This window comes from Delphinus delphis, chromosome 7, assembly GCF_949987515.2.
Source record: "Delphinus delphis chromosome 7, mDelDel1.2, whole genome shotgun sequence".
In the NCBI taxonomy this organism is placed as follows: Eukaryota; Metazoa; Chordata; class Mammalia; order Artiodactyla; family Delphinidae; genus Delphinus; species Delphinus delphis.
Genome location: NC_082689.1, coordinates 32,817,682 through 32,832,299, shown reverse-complemented (window position 1 = coordinate 32,832,299; position 14,618 = coordinate 32,817,682). Strand labels below are relative to the sequence as shown.

General features: G+C 34.0%; 1 protein-coding gene across 6 annotated transcripts in view; it reads left to right on the top strand.

The window, feature by feature from the left end:
* The window catches only part of CARF (calcium responsive transcription factor), a 53,961-nt gene extending 48,703 nt beyond the window's left edge, over positions 1-5,258 (top strand). For all 6 annotated transcript variants that reach the window (XM_060016269.1, XM_060016270.1, XM_060016271.1 and 3 more), the window contains one exon: positions 74-5,258. In XM_060016269.1, the coding sequence (XP_059872252.1) occupies positions 74-192 (119 nt within the window). In that variant the 3' untranslated portion in view covers positions 193-5,258. The remainder of the gene's footprint in view (positions 1-73) is intronic.
* Positions 5,259-14,618: the final 9,360 nt, after the last annotated feature.

The following is a 14,618-nucleotide window of genomic DNA, read 5'->3' as shown; positions in this document are numbered from 1 at the left end:
ATAATTCTAAAGATTCCAGTATTATAAATTATATTAACCCTTAGGATTTTTTCTTTTATGTTCGGTTTTAAAGTTGAAGAAAGTCCAGAAGGTACCATTTCTGTGAACCAAGTTAAGCAAGAACCCAAAGAACCAGCATTATCTATGGAAGCAAAAAAAAAATTGGACTGTAAGAAATTGTCTGCTACATAAATTATTGAAGCTTTTCAGAATTTACAACTCTGGTGACTTCTGATGTCATAAAAAAGAAGGTGAATATTATCAAAGCGCAGCATTGTGATAAGTGGACTGAAGACTGGTTTAATGAGCAGCTTTAATTTAAAACTGACATATTTGTTGCTAACTCCCTATTTTTACCTTAAGAGATATTTTTTTCCTCTTATTTTGTATAATTCTTATGGTTTTTGATTATCTGATAAGGCCAGTATTTCAAAAGGTCATCTGAACGTATCCACATATCTAATTCATCCTCTGGAAATTAGATATTAATTTTGGTTCTTAAAAAAGAACAACAAAAAAAGTATGTGAGTTTGTGTGTGTGTGTGTGGTGAATTTTTTTTGAGTTCTTAAAGAGTTATTCCCTCTTTAAAGTTGTGAAGAAAATTTTTAAATTGGCAGACGAGAGAATATCTGAGGTCTGTCTCATTTGGAAAGAAAAACAACAGATTTTACATCATAACATGAAGCCCAACATTCACATCTGTGAAAACTATGTGGTTGCATTTTAGCTTCTTCCATTCTAATTTTTGTACTTAAAACTACAAACCAGTAGTATACCAATGGTCATCTAGTAGAAATTTACAGTGTCTTGGTAAGTACTGAGAGTTTTAACTTGAATCAGATAAGCAAGAGAAATAAATGTTTTTTGCATGGATTTATACAGTATTGTAGTTAAAATACTACTTATGGGTTGAAAAATGTAGAAATTGAGAGAATTCAGAAAGAATAATAGAATTCCCTGGTGTTAACAGATAATTAGGGGAACTTTTTGATATCAGCAGAAGATTTTTCTCTTTTTTTTTTCCCCCTATTTTGTATTGAAGATTCAGCTCTGGTTAGAAAAGAATTTGAGTTGTATTTATTTTTCTGTGCCAGAGTTCTTAATGAATTGATGGTATTAAAATTTATAGTATTTAAAGGTAAAGATTTGTAGTTGAAACTTTAGTTCATATTTAAAACTTTAAAACAACTGGTGTGTTATATTTGCTTGTTAAATAAGCATATTTACTTCAAATACTGAACAAGTACTAATCAGTATATGCATTATAAGCTTCTCTTTTCCAGAAGGTTGGTAACCTAGAAATGTCAATTATAACTGTCAAGAAATCACCTAAAGGCTTTTTTTCCCTGTAGAGACCATGTGTGGGTTTATTTAAATTTTTATTTAAAAATAAGAATTTCAAATGGATTTTAATGTTTAATATTCAAAGCATACAGAATATAATATGAAATTCAGCCTTAATACTTTACATGAATATGAGTCTTTTTGTAAGTATATTTACTTCAAATACTGAATACTAATCAGTATATTCATTATAAGCTACTTGTTTCTATAAGGCTGGCGAACTGGAAATGTCAATTATAGCTGTCAAGAAATCAACCTAAAGCCTTTTTTTCCCCCAGAGATCATTTGTGGGTATATTTAAATTTTTATTTAAAAGTAATAAGCATTTCCAATGGATATTAATGTTTAATATTCAAAGCATGCAGAATATGAAATTTAACCTTAATACTTCATATAAATATGAGTCTTTTTGGCTTTTCTAAGTTCAATCTCCCATTCTTAATTCACTTCAATTGTTTCAGGTACACAACATGTATCTAAGTATAAAGCACTGTTATGTTAGAAGCAGATGGAATTATAAAATTCCTTGCTCTTTATATTTATACCCTATTTAACATAAAAGTTATTTATACCTATATTTAATGCAAAGTTAATATTCAGTTACATATATAATTTTTTAATAAGAATTGCTTTTATTTTTCCTAAGAATTGAAAATACTTGATGTCAGCATTTATAGAGGCAGGCTGCCAAATCTATGTTATGCTAAGTTAAACACAACTTTTGGGCTTCCCTGGTGGCGCAGTGGTTGAAAGTCCACCTGCCGATGCAGGGGACACGGGTTCGTGCCCTGGTCCGGAAAGATCCCACATGCCGCGGGGCGGCTGGGCCCGTGAGCCATGGCCGCTGAGCCTGCGTGTCTGGAGCCTGTGCTCCGCAACGGGAGAGGCCACAACAGTGAGAGAGGCCCGCGTACAGCAAAAAAACCCCCACAACTCTTACTTACCTCAAGCCCAGTTTTCTCTTAGTCTGTGTGTACTTAAAGGGTATAAGTCCCAATTAATTTATAGTTTAGTGTTGCATTGTAGGTAATATTCATTTCATTTGTTATTTCTAGTTTTTATGGAAACATTTTTCAAGATTTTAAATAATAGATCTTTACCTTTCATTAATGACGATAGTTTATTATAGTTTATTGAACTATATTCCTTTGGAGACATTCCTTTTTGATGTTGCTAAGGAGAAATGCTTGTTAAGATACAAACTCTAGTCAGTTACCTAGGAGGATGAGAGCTGTCAGAGGATCCAGACTTTAGCACTTGGTCAAGAACAAAACATAGTTTAAAAACATTTCTCACTTAATTCTATGTGAATGTCTCTTCTGATACTTTTTTTTACGAGGACAGAAAGTTGCAGTGAATCTTCCCCACAAACAAAAAGAAAAAAAAAAAGAGCGTGAAGGTTTAAATCCCTAATTGTATACTCTTTTGGTTTTTAGGTAGGAACTGGAACTATCAGTATTTTCATGTAAGTATTTTAATGAGTAGCTCTTTAAAAATGGTTTCTAAATTAATTTTTAAAAATTAATTTGTCTTCCAAATGCATGTTCAGTCACAGTATATTGGTATTGTATTTTAAAGGTGCTTAGCGTTGCTTTTTTAAAAGTATGTTTACGTTTTTTAAATATTCAGTTAATTTTAAAATGCACAGGGTATTAAATACAGCGCATAAAGTTTTCAGTATCTGTATTTGGCATTCTCCTAACAGCTCTGCAGCAAAGTTTGACATATGCTCTTTTGTGTCATGTATTACAAGGTGTAATATCTGTAGTAGAAAGTTGGATGTTCCAAACAAGCAGTTAGAATTCATAATTACAGCTGAGCTTGTTTCTTTATTGTAGTTATCATTATAACTAAGCCTCCAAGTGAACATTATATATACTACAGTGAATTATAGATAAACACAGGCATGGTGGGTCCTTCCCTCAATATTGATTTTCTGTGTAAGCAGTTAACATACTTAAAAGAAAAAGCCTTTATGTCTTATACAAGGTAAATGTTTTCTAAAAGTCACAAAACTGATAGAAAATAGTCTTGGTGATATGGTCCTGCATTAGAGTTTCTAATCTTGAGGCCTACCAGCTTGTGTTTCATCTTTATATCCTGTCAAAATACATACTTAATCATGTGAATATGAGAAAGATGCAGTTTAATTTTGTACCAGGTTTTTTAAAAAATTAAAAAATGTGTGTATATGTGTGTGTGTGTGTATATATATATATATATATAGTAACTTAATGTTTACTGTCCTTGTTATAATGTAATTTTTTTCATTAAAAAACACTGTTACTTTTTTCTTAAGCTTGTTAGTTTCCTTTTTATACTTTTCCTGAGCATAGTGGTAATTTTGTTCATCTTGAAGATGCTGAATAAACACATTAGTACCTGAGAATTTTGGCTAGAGATTTATGTTCAATTTGGAACCTGAATGTTTTTAAGCATAACTACCAGTAACTTCTTTTATCATTATGTTTGGGGATATATATGCATTCAGTGCTCTCAACTCAGCCAACTATCAACATTTTAAAACAATGTGTTTAGTAGGGTGTAAGTAATTCTTTTTTCCCCCCATATTTTGGCATTATAACATCTTCAAGTACAGTTTTATATTTTTGGAGTAGTGACAGGAGTATGTGATTTAAAAAGTCACATACTTTTGAAAGTCACAAAATCATTAATTTTTTCCCCCTTTGCTTTTTTTTTCCTTTCTTCCACTCTACCTATTTTTCAGGACCATAGAATATCTTACTCTCTCTCCAGAGGGGGACTGCATCGTCTCTTCCCCATCAACTGATTAGGCTTTAGACATCTTAAATAGTGTATTATTTTTATCTAAATATCTGTAATTCTACTCATTTAACATAATGGTAATGGCAAAGCCTAGTATACTTTTGCCACATACATGTTAGCTATGAATTCTGTTGCTGAATAATATAACATCCATTGCCGACTGAATTCTAAAAACTTAAGGAATTAACTCAGAATTTTTAAAAAATCACATTTGTTAATGAACCCTAAATTGATTCATGAGAAAAATAAACTATGATTAATATGGAAAACCTTTGAGAATGTGATATGGGTGTAAGAGTGCAGGGGAGATGTTGCTTAATGGTACAAACCTGCAACTAGTAGATACATAATTCCTGGAGATCTGATGTACTGCATGGTGATTATAGTCAACAATACTGTTATAAACATCAAAGTTGCTCAGAGACTAGATCTTAATTGTTCTCACTACAAAAAAGAAATAATAATTATGTGACATGATAGAGGTGTTAGCTAAAGCTACAGTGGTGATCATATCGCAATATATAAATTATCGAGTTAACACATTGTACACCTTAAATGTTATATGTCAATTATATCTCAATTATCAAAAGAATTCTAAAACCAGAGGAGAGAATGGGAGTTAGATACCAGCAGAGTTTTAATTTTTAAATATCTCTATTTAAGTATATAATTGACATAAAATAAACTGCACATATTTATAGTATACAATTTGGTAAGTTTTGATGTATGTATATGTCTATGGAACCATCACCACAGTCAAATAAGGAACATATCTATCACCCCCAGAAGATTCCTGGTGCCCCTTTGTAATCCATTCCCACTTCTTCCTGCCTCCACCCTTACCCCACCATCCCTAAACAACTACTGAATTGCTTTCTGTCACTAGAGGTCAATTTATTATGTCTACAATTTTATAAAAATGAAATTGTATAGTATGAGCCTTTTTAAAATCTGACTTTTGTCACTCAGCATAGTTATTCTGAGATTCATCTATGTCACAAGATGTATGACTAGTTCATTCCTTTTTACTGTTGAGTAGTATTCCATTGTATGAATATACCATAATTTGTTTATCCATTCAGCTGTTGATGGGCATTGGGTTGTTTACGTTTCTTGGCTATTACAAATAAAGCTGCTATGAACATTTGTGTAAATCTTTGTATGGACATATGCTTTCATTTCCCTTGGGTAGATATAGGAGTAGAATGGTTGGGTCATATGGTAGGTATAAATTTAACTTTTTAAGAAACTCTGAAATGATTTTCCAAAGTGATTGTACCATTTTACATTCCAATCAGCAGTGTATGAGAGTTCCAGGTGCTCTATATTAATAGGCAACACTTGGTATGGACAGACTTTTATTTTTTTATTTTTATTTTTTTATTTTTTGCGGTACGCGGGCCTCTCACTGTTGTGGCCTCTCCTGTTGCGGAGCACAGGCTCCGGATGCGCAGGCCCATCGGCCATGGCTCACGGGCCTAGCCGCTCCGTGGCATGTGGGATCTTCCTGGACCGGGGCACGAACCTGTTTTCTCTGCATTGGCAGGCGGACTCTCAACCACTGCGCCACCAGGGAAGCCCTGGACAGGCTTTTAAATTTTAGGTATTATAATAGGTGTGTAGTAGTAGCTCATTGTGGTTTTAATTTCCATTTCTCTAATAACCAGTATTGTTGAGCATCTTTTCATGTTTCATTTGCCATCTGTATTTCTTCTTTAAGTGTTTGAATCTTTCACCTATTTTTAAATTTGTTGTTTTCTCATTATAGAGGTTTTAAAAGTATATTCTAGATACAAGTCCAGTATTAGAAATGTGATTTACAAATATTTTCACCTGATCTGTAGCTTATCTTTTCACTCTCATAACAGAATCTTTCAAAGGACAGAAGTTCTTAATTTTGATAACATCTAATTTATCTTTTTTTTCTTTAAGGATGATATTTTCATGTTGTATCAAAGAGATCTTTGCCTAGCCCAAGGTTTTCTTGTTTTCTTCTGCAAGTTTTATAACTTTAGGTTTACATTTAGATCCATGATCCATTTTGAATTAATTTTTGTATACATAGGGCAAGGCATAGATTGACTGTTTTTGGCATATGAATATCTGTTTGTTCCAGCATCATTTTTTGAAAGAATTTATACTTTCTCCATTGAATTGAATTTATACCATTGATGAAAAATCCATTCATCACATATGTGTGGGTCAGTTTCTGGATTCTGTTCTCGTCCATTGATCTGTCGTCTATCTCAGTGGTCTCAACTGGGGCAATTTTGCCTCCAGGGTACATTTGGCAAAGTTTAGAGACAATTTTAGTTGTCGGAACAGGGGAGATACCACTGGTTTCTGGTAGATAGAAGCCAGAAATGCTGCTCAGCATCGTAGAGTACATAGGACAGCTCCCACAATGAAAAATTATCTGGCCTAAAATGTGAGTAGTACTGGGATTGAACAACTCTGTTCTATCTTGATACTGAATATCACACTGTCTTGGTTACTGTAGCTTTATACACTGTCTTGGTTACTGTAGCTTTTTAATAAGTCTTGAAGTCAGGTAGTGTAAGTCCTTGAATCTTATTCTTCTTTTTCAACTTTGTTTTGGCTATTCTAAAGTCCTTTGTTTTTCATGTGAATTTTAGAATCACCTTGTCAATTTCTTAAAAAACAAAAAATCTGATGGAATTATGTAGAATATATAGGTCAATTTGGGGGTAATCGAAATTTTAATATTGACTCTAATTTTTCTCTGCAATGTATTAGAGTTTTCAGTGTAGAAGTCTCATGTCTTTTGTCAGATTTATCACTAAGATGTTATAAATAGTATTATTTTTAATTTCAACATCTGATTTTTGCATTAGTATATAGAAATACAGTCGATTTTTTATATGGACCTTATATGTTGCAACCTTACTAAACTCATATATTAGTTCTAATAGCTCTTTGGTAGATTCTATCAGATTTTCTACATAGACAGTCATGCTGTTTTATATCTTCCTTTCCAAGCTGGATGCCTTTTATTTCTTTTTCTTAACTATTACACTGGCTAGAACCTAAAGTACAATTTTAATTGGAAGTGACTAGAGTGGACATCCTTGCTTTGTTTCTGATCTTTCACCTTTAAGCATGATGTTAACCATAATTTTTGCATAAGTCCTTTATCAAATTGAGTGAGATTCCTTATGTTCTTAGCTTGCTGAGAGTTTTTATTAAGAACGGATATTTGATTTTATCGAGTGCTTTTTCTGGATATATTGAGATGGTTATTTGGTTTTCCTTTTTTAGGTTTCTCAATATGGTGAGAGACTTTGAATTTCAAAGGGCAAAACAGCCTTGCATCCTTGCATTCCCAGAATAGATTGTACTCATTCATCAGGATGCCTTATCCTGTTCTATATATTGTTGGGTTTCAGTTACATTTAATGTTATTATTGATATGGTTGGGTTTAAGTCTTCCATCTTGCTATTTGTTTTCTATTTGTCCCATCTATACTTTGTTCCTTTTTTCTTTTTTTTATGCCTTCTTTTGCTGCAATTGAACTTTTTATGATTCAGTTTTACCTCTTTTATTGACTTATTAGCAGTAACTCTCATTATTTGAATGATTGCTTTAGTGCTTATACTGTACATCTTAAACTATCACCGTGTAACTTCAAGTACTATTCCACCATTTCACATTAAGTGTAAGACTCTTAAAATAGTATACTTCCATTTTTTCCCTTCTCACCTTTGTGCTATTGTTGTCATACATTTATTTCCATATACCTTATCAACCCCACAGTATACTGTTATCATTTACACCTTAAATAATCAGTTATCTTATAAAGAGATTTAAATAATTAAAAATCTTTATATTTACCCACATAATTATTATTTTCATTGTTTTTCATTCCCTTGTGTAGATCCATATTTCCATCTGGAGTCATTTTTCCTTTTACTTCCTTTAACATTCCTTTAAATGGAACTTCCTTTAACATTTTTTTCTGGTAGATCTGTTGCTTATGAATTTTTCAGACTTATCAGTCTGAAAAAGTCTTTATTTTGCTTTCATTTTTGAATGATATTTTCCCTGGATAAAGAATTCCAAGTTAATAGTTTTTTCCTTTATTTTACAATTGCTGCTCCACTGTGTTTCCAATGAGAAATCTGCTATCATTTTAATCTTTGTTCTTTAATATATGTCTTTCTTTTCTTTGGCTGATTTTAATATTTTCTTTTTATCACTGTTTTTCAGCAGCTTCATTATGATATTCCTTGATGTAGTTTTCTTTACATTTCTTTTTTTTTTTTTAAGATGTTGGGGGTAGAAGTTTATTAATTTATTTATTTTTGCTGTGTTGGGTCTTTGTTTCTGTGCAAGGGCTTTCTCTAGTTGTGGCAAGTGGGGGCCACTCACTATCGCGGCCTCTCTTGTTGCGGAGCACAGGCTCCAGACGCGCAGGCTCAGTAGTTGTAGCTCACGGGCCTAGTTGCTCTGTGGCATGTGGGAATCCTCCCAGACTGGGGCTCGAACCCGTGTCCCCTGCATTAGCAAGCAGATTCTCAACCACTGCACCACCAGGGAAGCCCCTACATTTCTTGTATTTAGGTTTCTTGATCTTCTTGGATCTATAGTTTTAATCAAATTGGGAAATTATTCAACCGTTTTTTTCCTTAAAAAACTTTGTCTTCCTTCATTATACTCTATCAGGGATTCCAAATATATATATATAGGATTCCAAAAATATATATATTCCAAATATATATATATACTCATATATATATGTCTGCTTGATGTTATCCCATATCTCATTTTAATTTTTTTCATTCTTTTTTTCTGTGTTCATGTTATATATTTCATTTTGCTCTGTCTTCAAATTCACTGATCTTCTGAAATGTCTAATCTGTTTGTTAATGCCAAATTATTAATTGAGTTATTGGCTGATTTTTAGTAAAACTTGGTAATTAATGACCCAGTGTATTTCTCAACAAAGACATTGTAGTTTGCTTTTTTTTAATTTTTATTTTATATTGGAGTATGATTGATTTACAATGTTGTATTAGTTTCAGGTGTATAGCAAAGTGATTTAGTTATACATATATCTATTCTTTCAAAGATTGTTTCCTATATAGGTTGTTACAGAGTATTGAGTGCTAATTGAGTGCTATACAATAGGTTCTTGTTGATTATTTTATATATTGTAGTGTGTATATGTTAATCTCAACTTCCTAATTTATCCCCCCCCCCCCACCTTTCCCCTTTGGTAACCATAAGTTTGTTTTCTAAGTCTGTGAGTTTGTTTCTGTTTTGTAAATAAGTTCATTTCTATCATTTTTTTAGATTCAATTTAAATTCATTTTTTAGATTCTCTGTGTGACTTACTTCATTTAGTATGATAATCTCTAGATCCATCCATGTTGCTGCAAATGACATTATTTCATTCTTTTTTTATGGCTGAGTAATGTTCCATTGTATATATGTACCACATCTTCTTTATCCATTTATCTGTAGATGGACATTTAGGTTACTTTCATGCCTTAGCTATTGTAAATAGTGCTGCAAAGAACATTGGGGTGCATGTATCTTTTTGAATTATGGTTTTCTCCAGATATATGCCCAGGAGTGGGATTGCTGGATCATATGGTAGCTCTATTTTTAGTTTCTTAAGGAACCTCCATACTGTTCTCCATAGTGTCTGTACTGATTTACATTCCCACCAACAGTGTAGGAGGGTTCCTTTTTCTCCACACCCTCTCCAGCATTTTTTGTTTATAGACTTTTTGATGATGGCCATTCTGACTGGTGTGAGGATGTACTCACACCGCTCGTTGTAGTTTTGATTTGCATTTTTCTAATAATTAGTGATGTTGAGCATCTTTTCATGTGCCTCTTGGCCATCTGTATGTCTTCTATGGAGAAATGTCTATTTAGACCTTCTGCCCTTTTTTTTTTTTTTTTGTGGTATGCGGGCCTCTCACTGTTGTGGCCTCTCCCGTTGCAGAGCACAGGCTCCAGATGCGCACGCTCAGTGGCCATGGCTCATGGGCCCAGCCACTCCGCAGCATGTGGGATCTTCCCGGGCCGGGGCGAAGCTGTGTCCCCTGCATCGGCAGGCGGACTCTCAACCACTGTGCCACCAGGGAAGCCCCCTTCTGCCAATTTTTTGATTGGGTTGCTATGTTTTTTTGGTATTGAGCTGCATGAACTGTTTGTATATTTTGGAGATTAATCCCTTGTCAGTTGCATTGTTTGCAACTATTTTCTCCCATTCTTTTTGTTGTCTTTTTGTTTTGTTTTTTGTTTCCTTCGTTGTGCAAAAGCTTTTAAGTTTAATTAGGTGACATTTATTAGTTTCTGTTTTATTTTCATTACTCTAGGAGATGAGTCCAAAAAGATATTGCTGCAATTTATGTCAAAGGATGTTCTGCCAGTGTTTTCCTCTAAGAGTTTTATAGTATCCAGTCTTACATTTACATCTTTAGTCCATTTTGAATTGATTTTATGGTGTTAGAGAATGTTCTAATTTCATTCTTTTACATGTAGCTGTCCAGTTTTGTCAGCATCAATTATTGAAGAGACTGTCTTTTCTCTATTGTATATTCTTGCCTCCTTTGTTGTAGATTAATTGACCATATGTGCGTAGGTTTATTTCTGGGCTTTCTATCCTGTTCCATTGATCTCTAAGTCTGTTTTTGTGCCAGTACCATACTGTTTTGATTACTGTAGATTTATAGTATAGTCTGAAGTCAGGGAACCTGATTCCTCTAGCTCCGTTTTTCTTTCTCAAGATTGCTTTGACTGTTTGGGGTCTTTTCTGTTTCCATACAAATTTTAAGACGTTCGTTCTCTGCAAAAAATGCCTTTGGTAGTTTGATAAAAATTGCATTGAATCTGTATATTACTTTGTGTAGTATAGTCATTTTGACAATACTGATTCTTTTAACCCAAGAACATGCTATATCTTTCCATCTGTTTGTGTCATCTTCAATTTCTTTCATCAGCGTCTTATAGTTTTTGGAGTACAGGTCTTTTGCCTCCTTAGGTAGGTTCATCCCTAGGTATTTTATTCTTTTTGATGTGATGGAAATGGGATTGCTTCCTTAATTTCTCTTTCTGATCTTTCATTGTTAGTGTATAGAAATGCAAGAGATTTCTGTGTATTTATTTTGTATCCTGCAACTCTACCGAATTCATCGATGAGCTCTACTAGTTTTCTGGTGGCATCCTTAGCATTTTCTATGTATAGTATCATGTCATCTGCAGCCGTGACAGTTTTACTTCTTCTTTTCCAATTTGGATTCCTTTTTATTTCTTTGTCTTCTCTGATTGCCGTGGCTAGGACTTCCAAAACTATGTTGAATAAAAGTGGCGAGAGTGGATATCCTTGTCTTATTCCTGATCTTGGAGGAAACGCTTTCAGCTTTTCACCATTGAGCCACCAGGGAAGCCTGTATACTCTGGTCTTTATGATTTCTTTCCTTTTGATAACTTTGGGTTTTGTTTGTTCTTCTTTCTCTAATTGTTTGAGGTGTAAGGTTAGGTTGTTTATTTGGGATTTTTCTTATTTCCTGAGGTAAGATTGTATTGCCAGAAATTTTCTCTCTTAGAAATGCTTTTGCTGCATCCCGTAAGTTTTAGAACATCATGTTTTCATCTTCATTTGTCTCTAGGTATTTTTTGATTTCCTCTTTGATTTCTTCAGTATCTGTTGGTTGTTTAATAGCATACTGTGTTTGTGGTTTTTTACATTTCTTTTCTTATAGTTGATGTCTAATGTCATAGCATTGTAGTGGAAAAGATGCTTGATATGATTTTAATTTCCTTAAATTTATTGAGGCTTGCTTTATGGCCCAGCCTGTGAACTATCCTGTAGAATGTTCCATATGCACTTGAAAAGAATGTGTATTTTGCTGCTTTCAGATGGAATGCTCTATATATATATCAATTAAGTCCATCAGATCTAATGTGTTATTTATGACCTGTGTTTCCTTGTTGATTTTCAGTCTGGATGATCTGTCCATTGATGTTAAGTGGGGTTTTTAAGTCCCTCACTATTATTATGTTACTGTTGATATCTCCTTTTCAGGATGTTAGCATTGCCTTATATATTGAGGTGCTCCTATGTTGGGAGCATATATATTTACAATTGTTATATCTTTTTCTTGGATTGATCCCTTGATCATTATGTAGTGTCCTTCTTTGTCTCCTGTAACAGTCTTTATTTTAAAGTCTATTTTGTCTGATATGAGTATTGCTACTTCAGCTTTCTTTTGATTTCCATTTGCGTGGAATACATTTTTCCATTCCCTCATTTTCAGTCTGTATGTGTCTTTAGATCTGAAGTGGGTCTCTTGTAGACAGCATATATATGGGTTTTGTTTTTGTAGCCATTCATCCAGTGTGTGTCTTTTGATTACAGCACCTAATCCATTTACATTTAACGTAATTACCAATATATATGCTCTTGTTGCCATTTTGTTAATTGCTTAGGATTTGTTTTTGTAGGTCTTTTTCTTCCTTTCCTCTTTTATTCTCTTCTCTTGTGATTTGATGACTATATTTAGTGTTGTGTTTGTATATCTCTTTCTTTTTTGTGTGTATATCCATTGTAGATTTTTGGTTTGCAGTTACCATGAGGTTTTGATATAGCAAATCAATATGTAACATATATTATATATATATATATACACACACACACACACACACACACAAGATTGTTTTAAGTTGCTGGTCTCTTAATTTCAAATGCATTTCCAATATCCTGCATTTGTACTCCCCTGTTTTCACGATTGCTTGTTTTGATATCATATTTGTGTGTGGATGATCTCCTACCTTTACTGTATGTTTGCCTTTACTGGTGAGCTTTCCCATTCATAATTTTCTTGTTTCTAGTTGTGGCCTTTTCCACCCAGAGAAGTTCCGTTAGCATTTGTTATAAAGCTGGTTTGGTGGTGCTGAATTCTCTTAGCTTTTGCTTGTTTGTAAAGGTTTTGATTTCTCCATCAAATCTGAATGAGAGCCTTGCTGGCAAGAGTATTCTTGGTTGTAGGTTTCTCCGTTTCAGCACTTTAATATTGTGCCACTCCCCTCTGGGCTGCAAAGTTTCTGCTGAAAAATCAGCTAATAACCTTATGGGGATTCCCTGGTATTTGTTGCTTTTCCCTGTTGCTTTTAGTATTTTCTCTTTGCCTTTAATTTTTGTCAATTTGGTTACTGTGTGTCTTGGTGTGTTCCTCCTTGGTTGTATCCTATATGGGACTCTCTGTGCTTCCTGGACTTGGGTGACTATTCCTTTCCCATGTTAGGGTAGTTTTCAGCTATTATCTCCTCAAATATTTTCTCAGGCTCATTCTTTCTCTCTCATCCTTCTGGGACCCCTATAATGGGAATGTAGGTTTGCTTAACATTGTCCCAGAGGTCTCTTAAACTGTCCTCATTTCTTTTTATTCTTTTTTCTTTATTCTGTTCTGTGGCAGTGAATTCCACCATTCTGTCTTCCAGCTCACTTATCCATTTTTCTGCCTCATTTATTCTGCTGTTGAGTCCTTCTAGTGTATTTTTCATTTCAGTTATTTTATTTGTTCAACTTTGTTCTTTAAATCTTTTAGCTCTTTGTTAAACATTTCTTGTATCCTCTTGGTCTGTGCCTCTGTTCTTTTTCCGAGAGCTTGGATCATCTTTATTATCATTACTCTGAATTCTTTTTTAGGTAGATGGCCTATTTTTACTTAGTTACTCTTCTGGGGTTTCATTTTGTTCCTTCATCTGAAACATCCTCCTGTGCTCTCATTTTGTCTAATTTTCTGTGTTTGCATTCCCACAGGCTGCAGGATTGTAGTTCCTCTTGCTTCTGGTGTCTGCCCCTTGGTGGGTGAGGCTGGTCCAAGAGGCTTGTGCAGGCTTCCTGGTGGGAGGGACTGGTGCCTGCCCACTGGTGGGTGGAGCTGAGTCTTGTCCCTCTAGTGGGCAGGGCTGTGTCAAGGGGTGTGTTTAGAGGCAACTATGGACTCAGGAAGACTTTAAGTAGCCTGTCTGCTAATGGGTGGGGCTGTGTTCCCACCCTCTTGGTTGTTTGGCCTGAGGTGTCCCAGTACTAGAGCCTAAGGAAGTCTTATTGTGGCTTCTTCTTTGTCTTTGGAAGTAGAAGGTTTTTTTTGGTAGGTTCCAGTCCTTTTTTGTTAATGGTTCTTCAGCAGTTAGTTGTGATTTTGGTGTTTTCGTGAGAGGGGGTGAGCTCAGGTCCTTCTACTCCACCATCTTGTCCAGAGATCTCTCTATTTTTCATATTTAAAAATTTAACATGGGAATTTTTTGTATCTTCCATGTCTCTATTTGATATTTTGCATCTTTCCTCTAGGTTAATATATGGAATGAAGCTACAGAACTATTTTAATATCTTTGTAAACTAATTCTTTTTTTTTTTTGAAGCAGTTTCAATTGACTGATTTTTTTTCTCATTATTTTTATATATTTTCCTGCTTCTTTGCATTCCTGGTAACTTTTTTTTTTTTT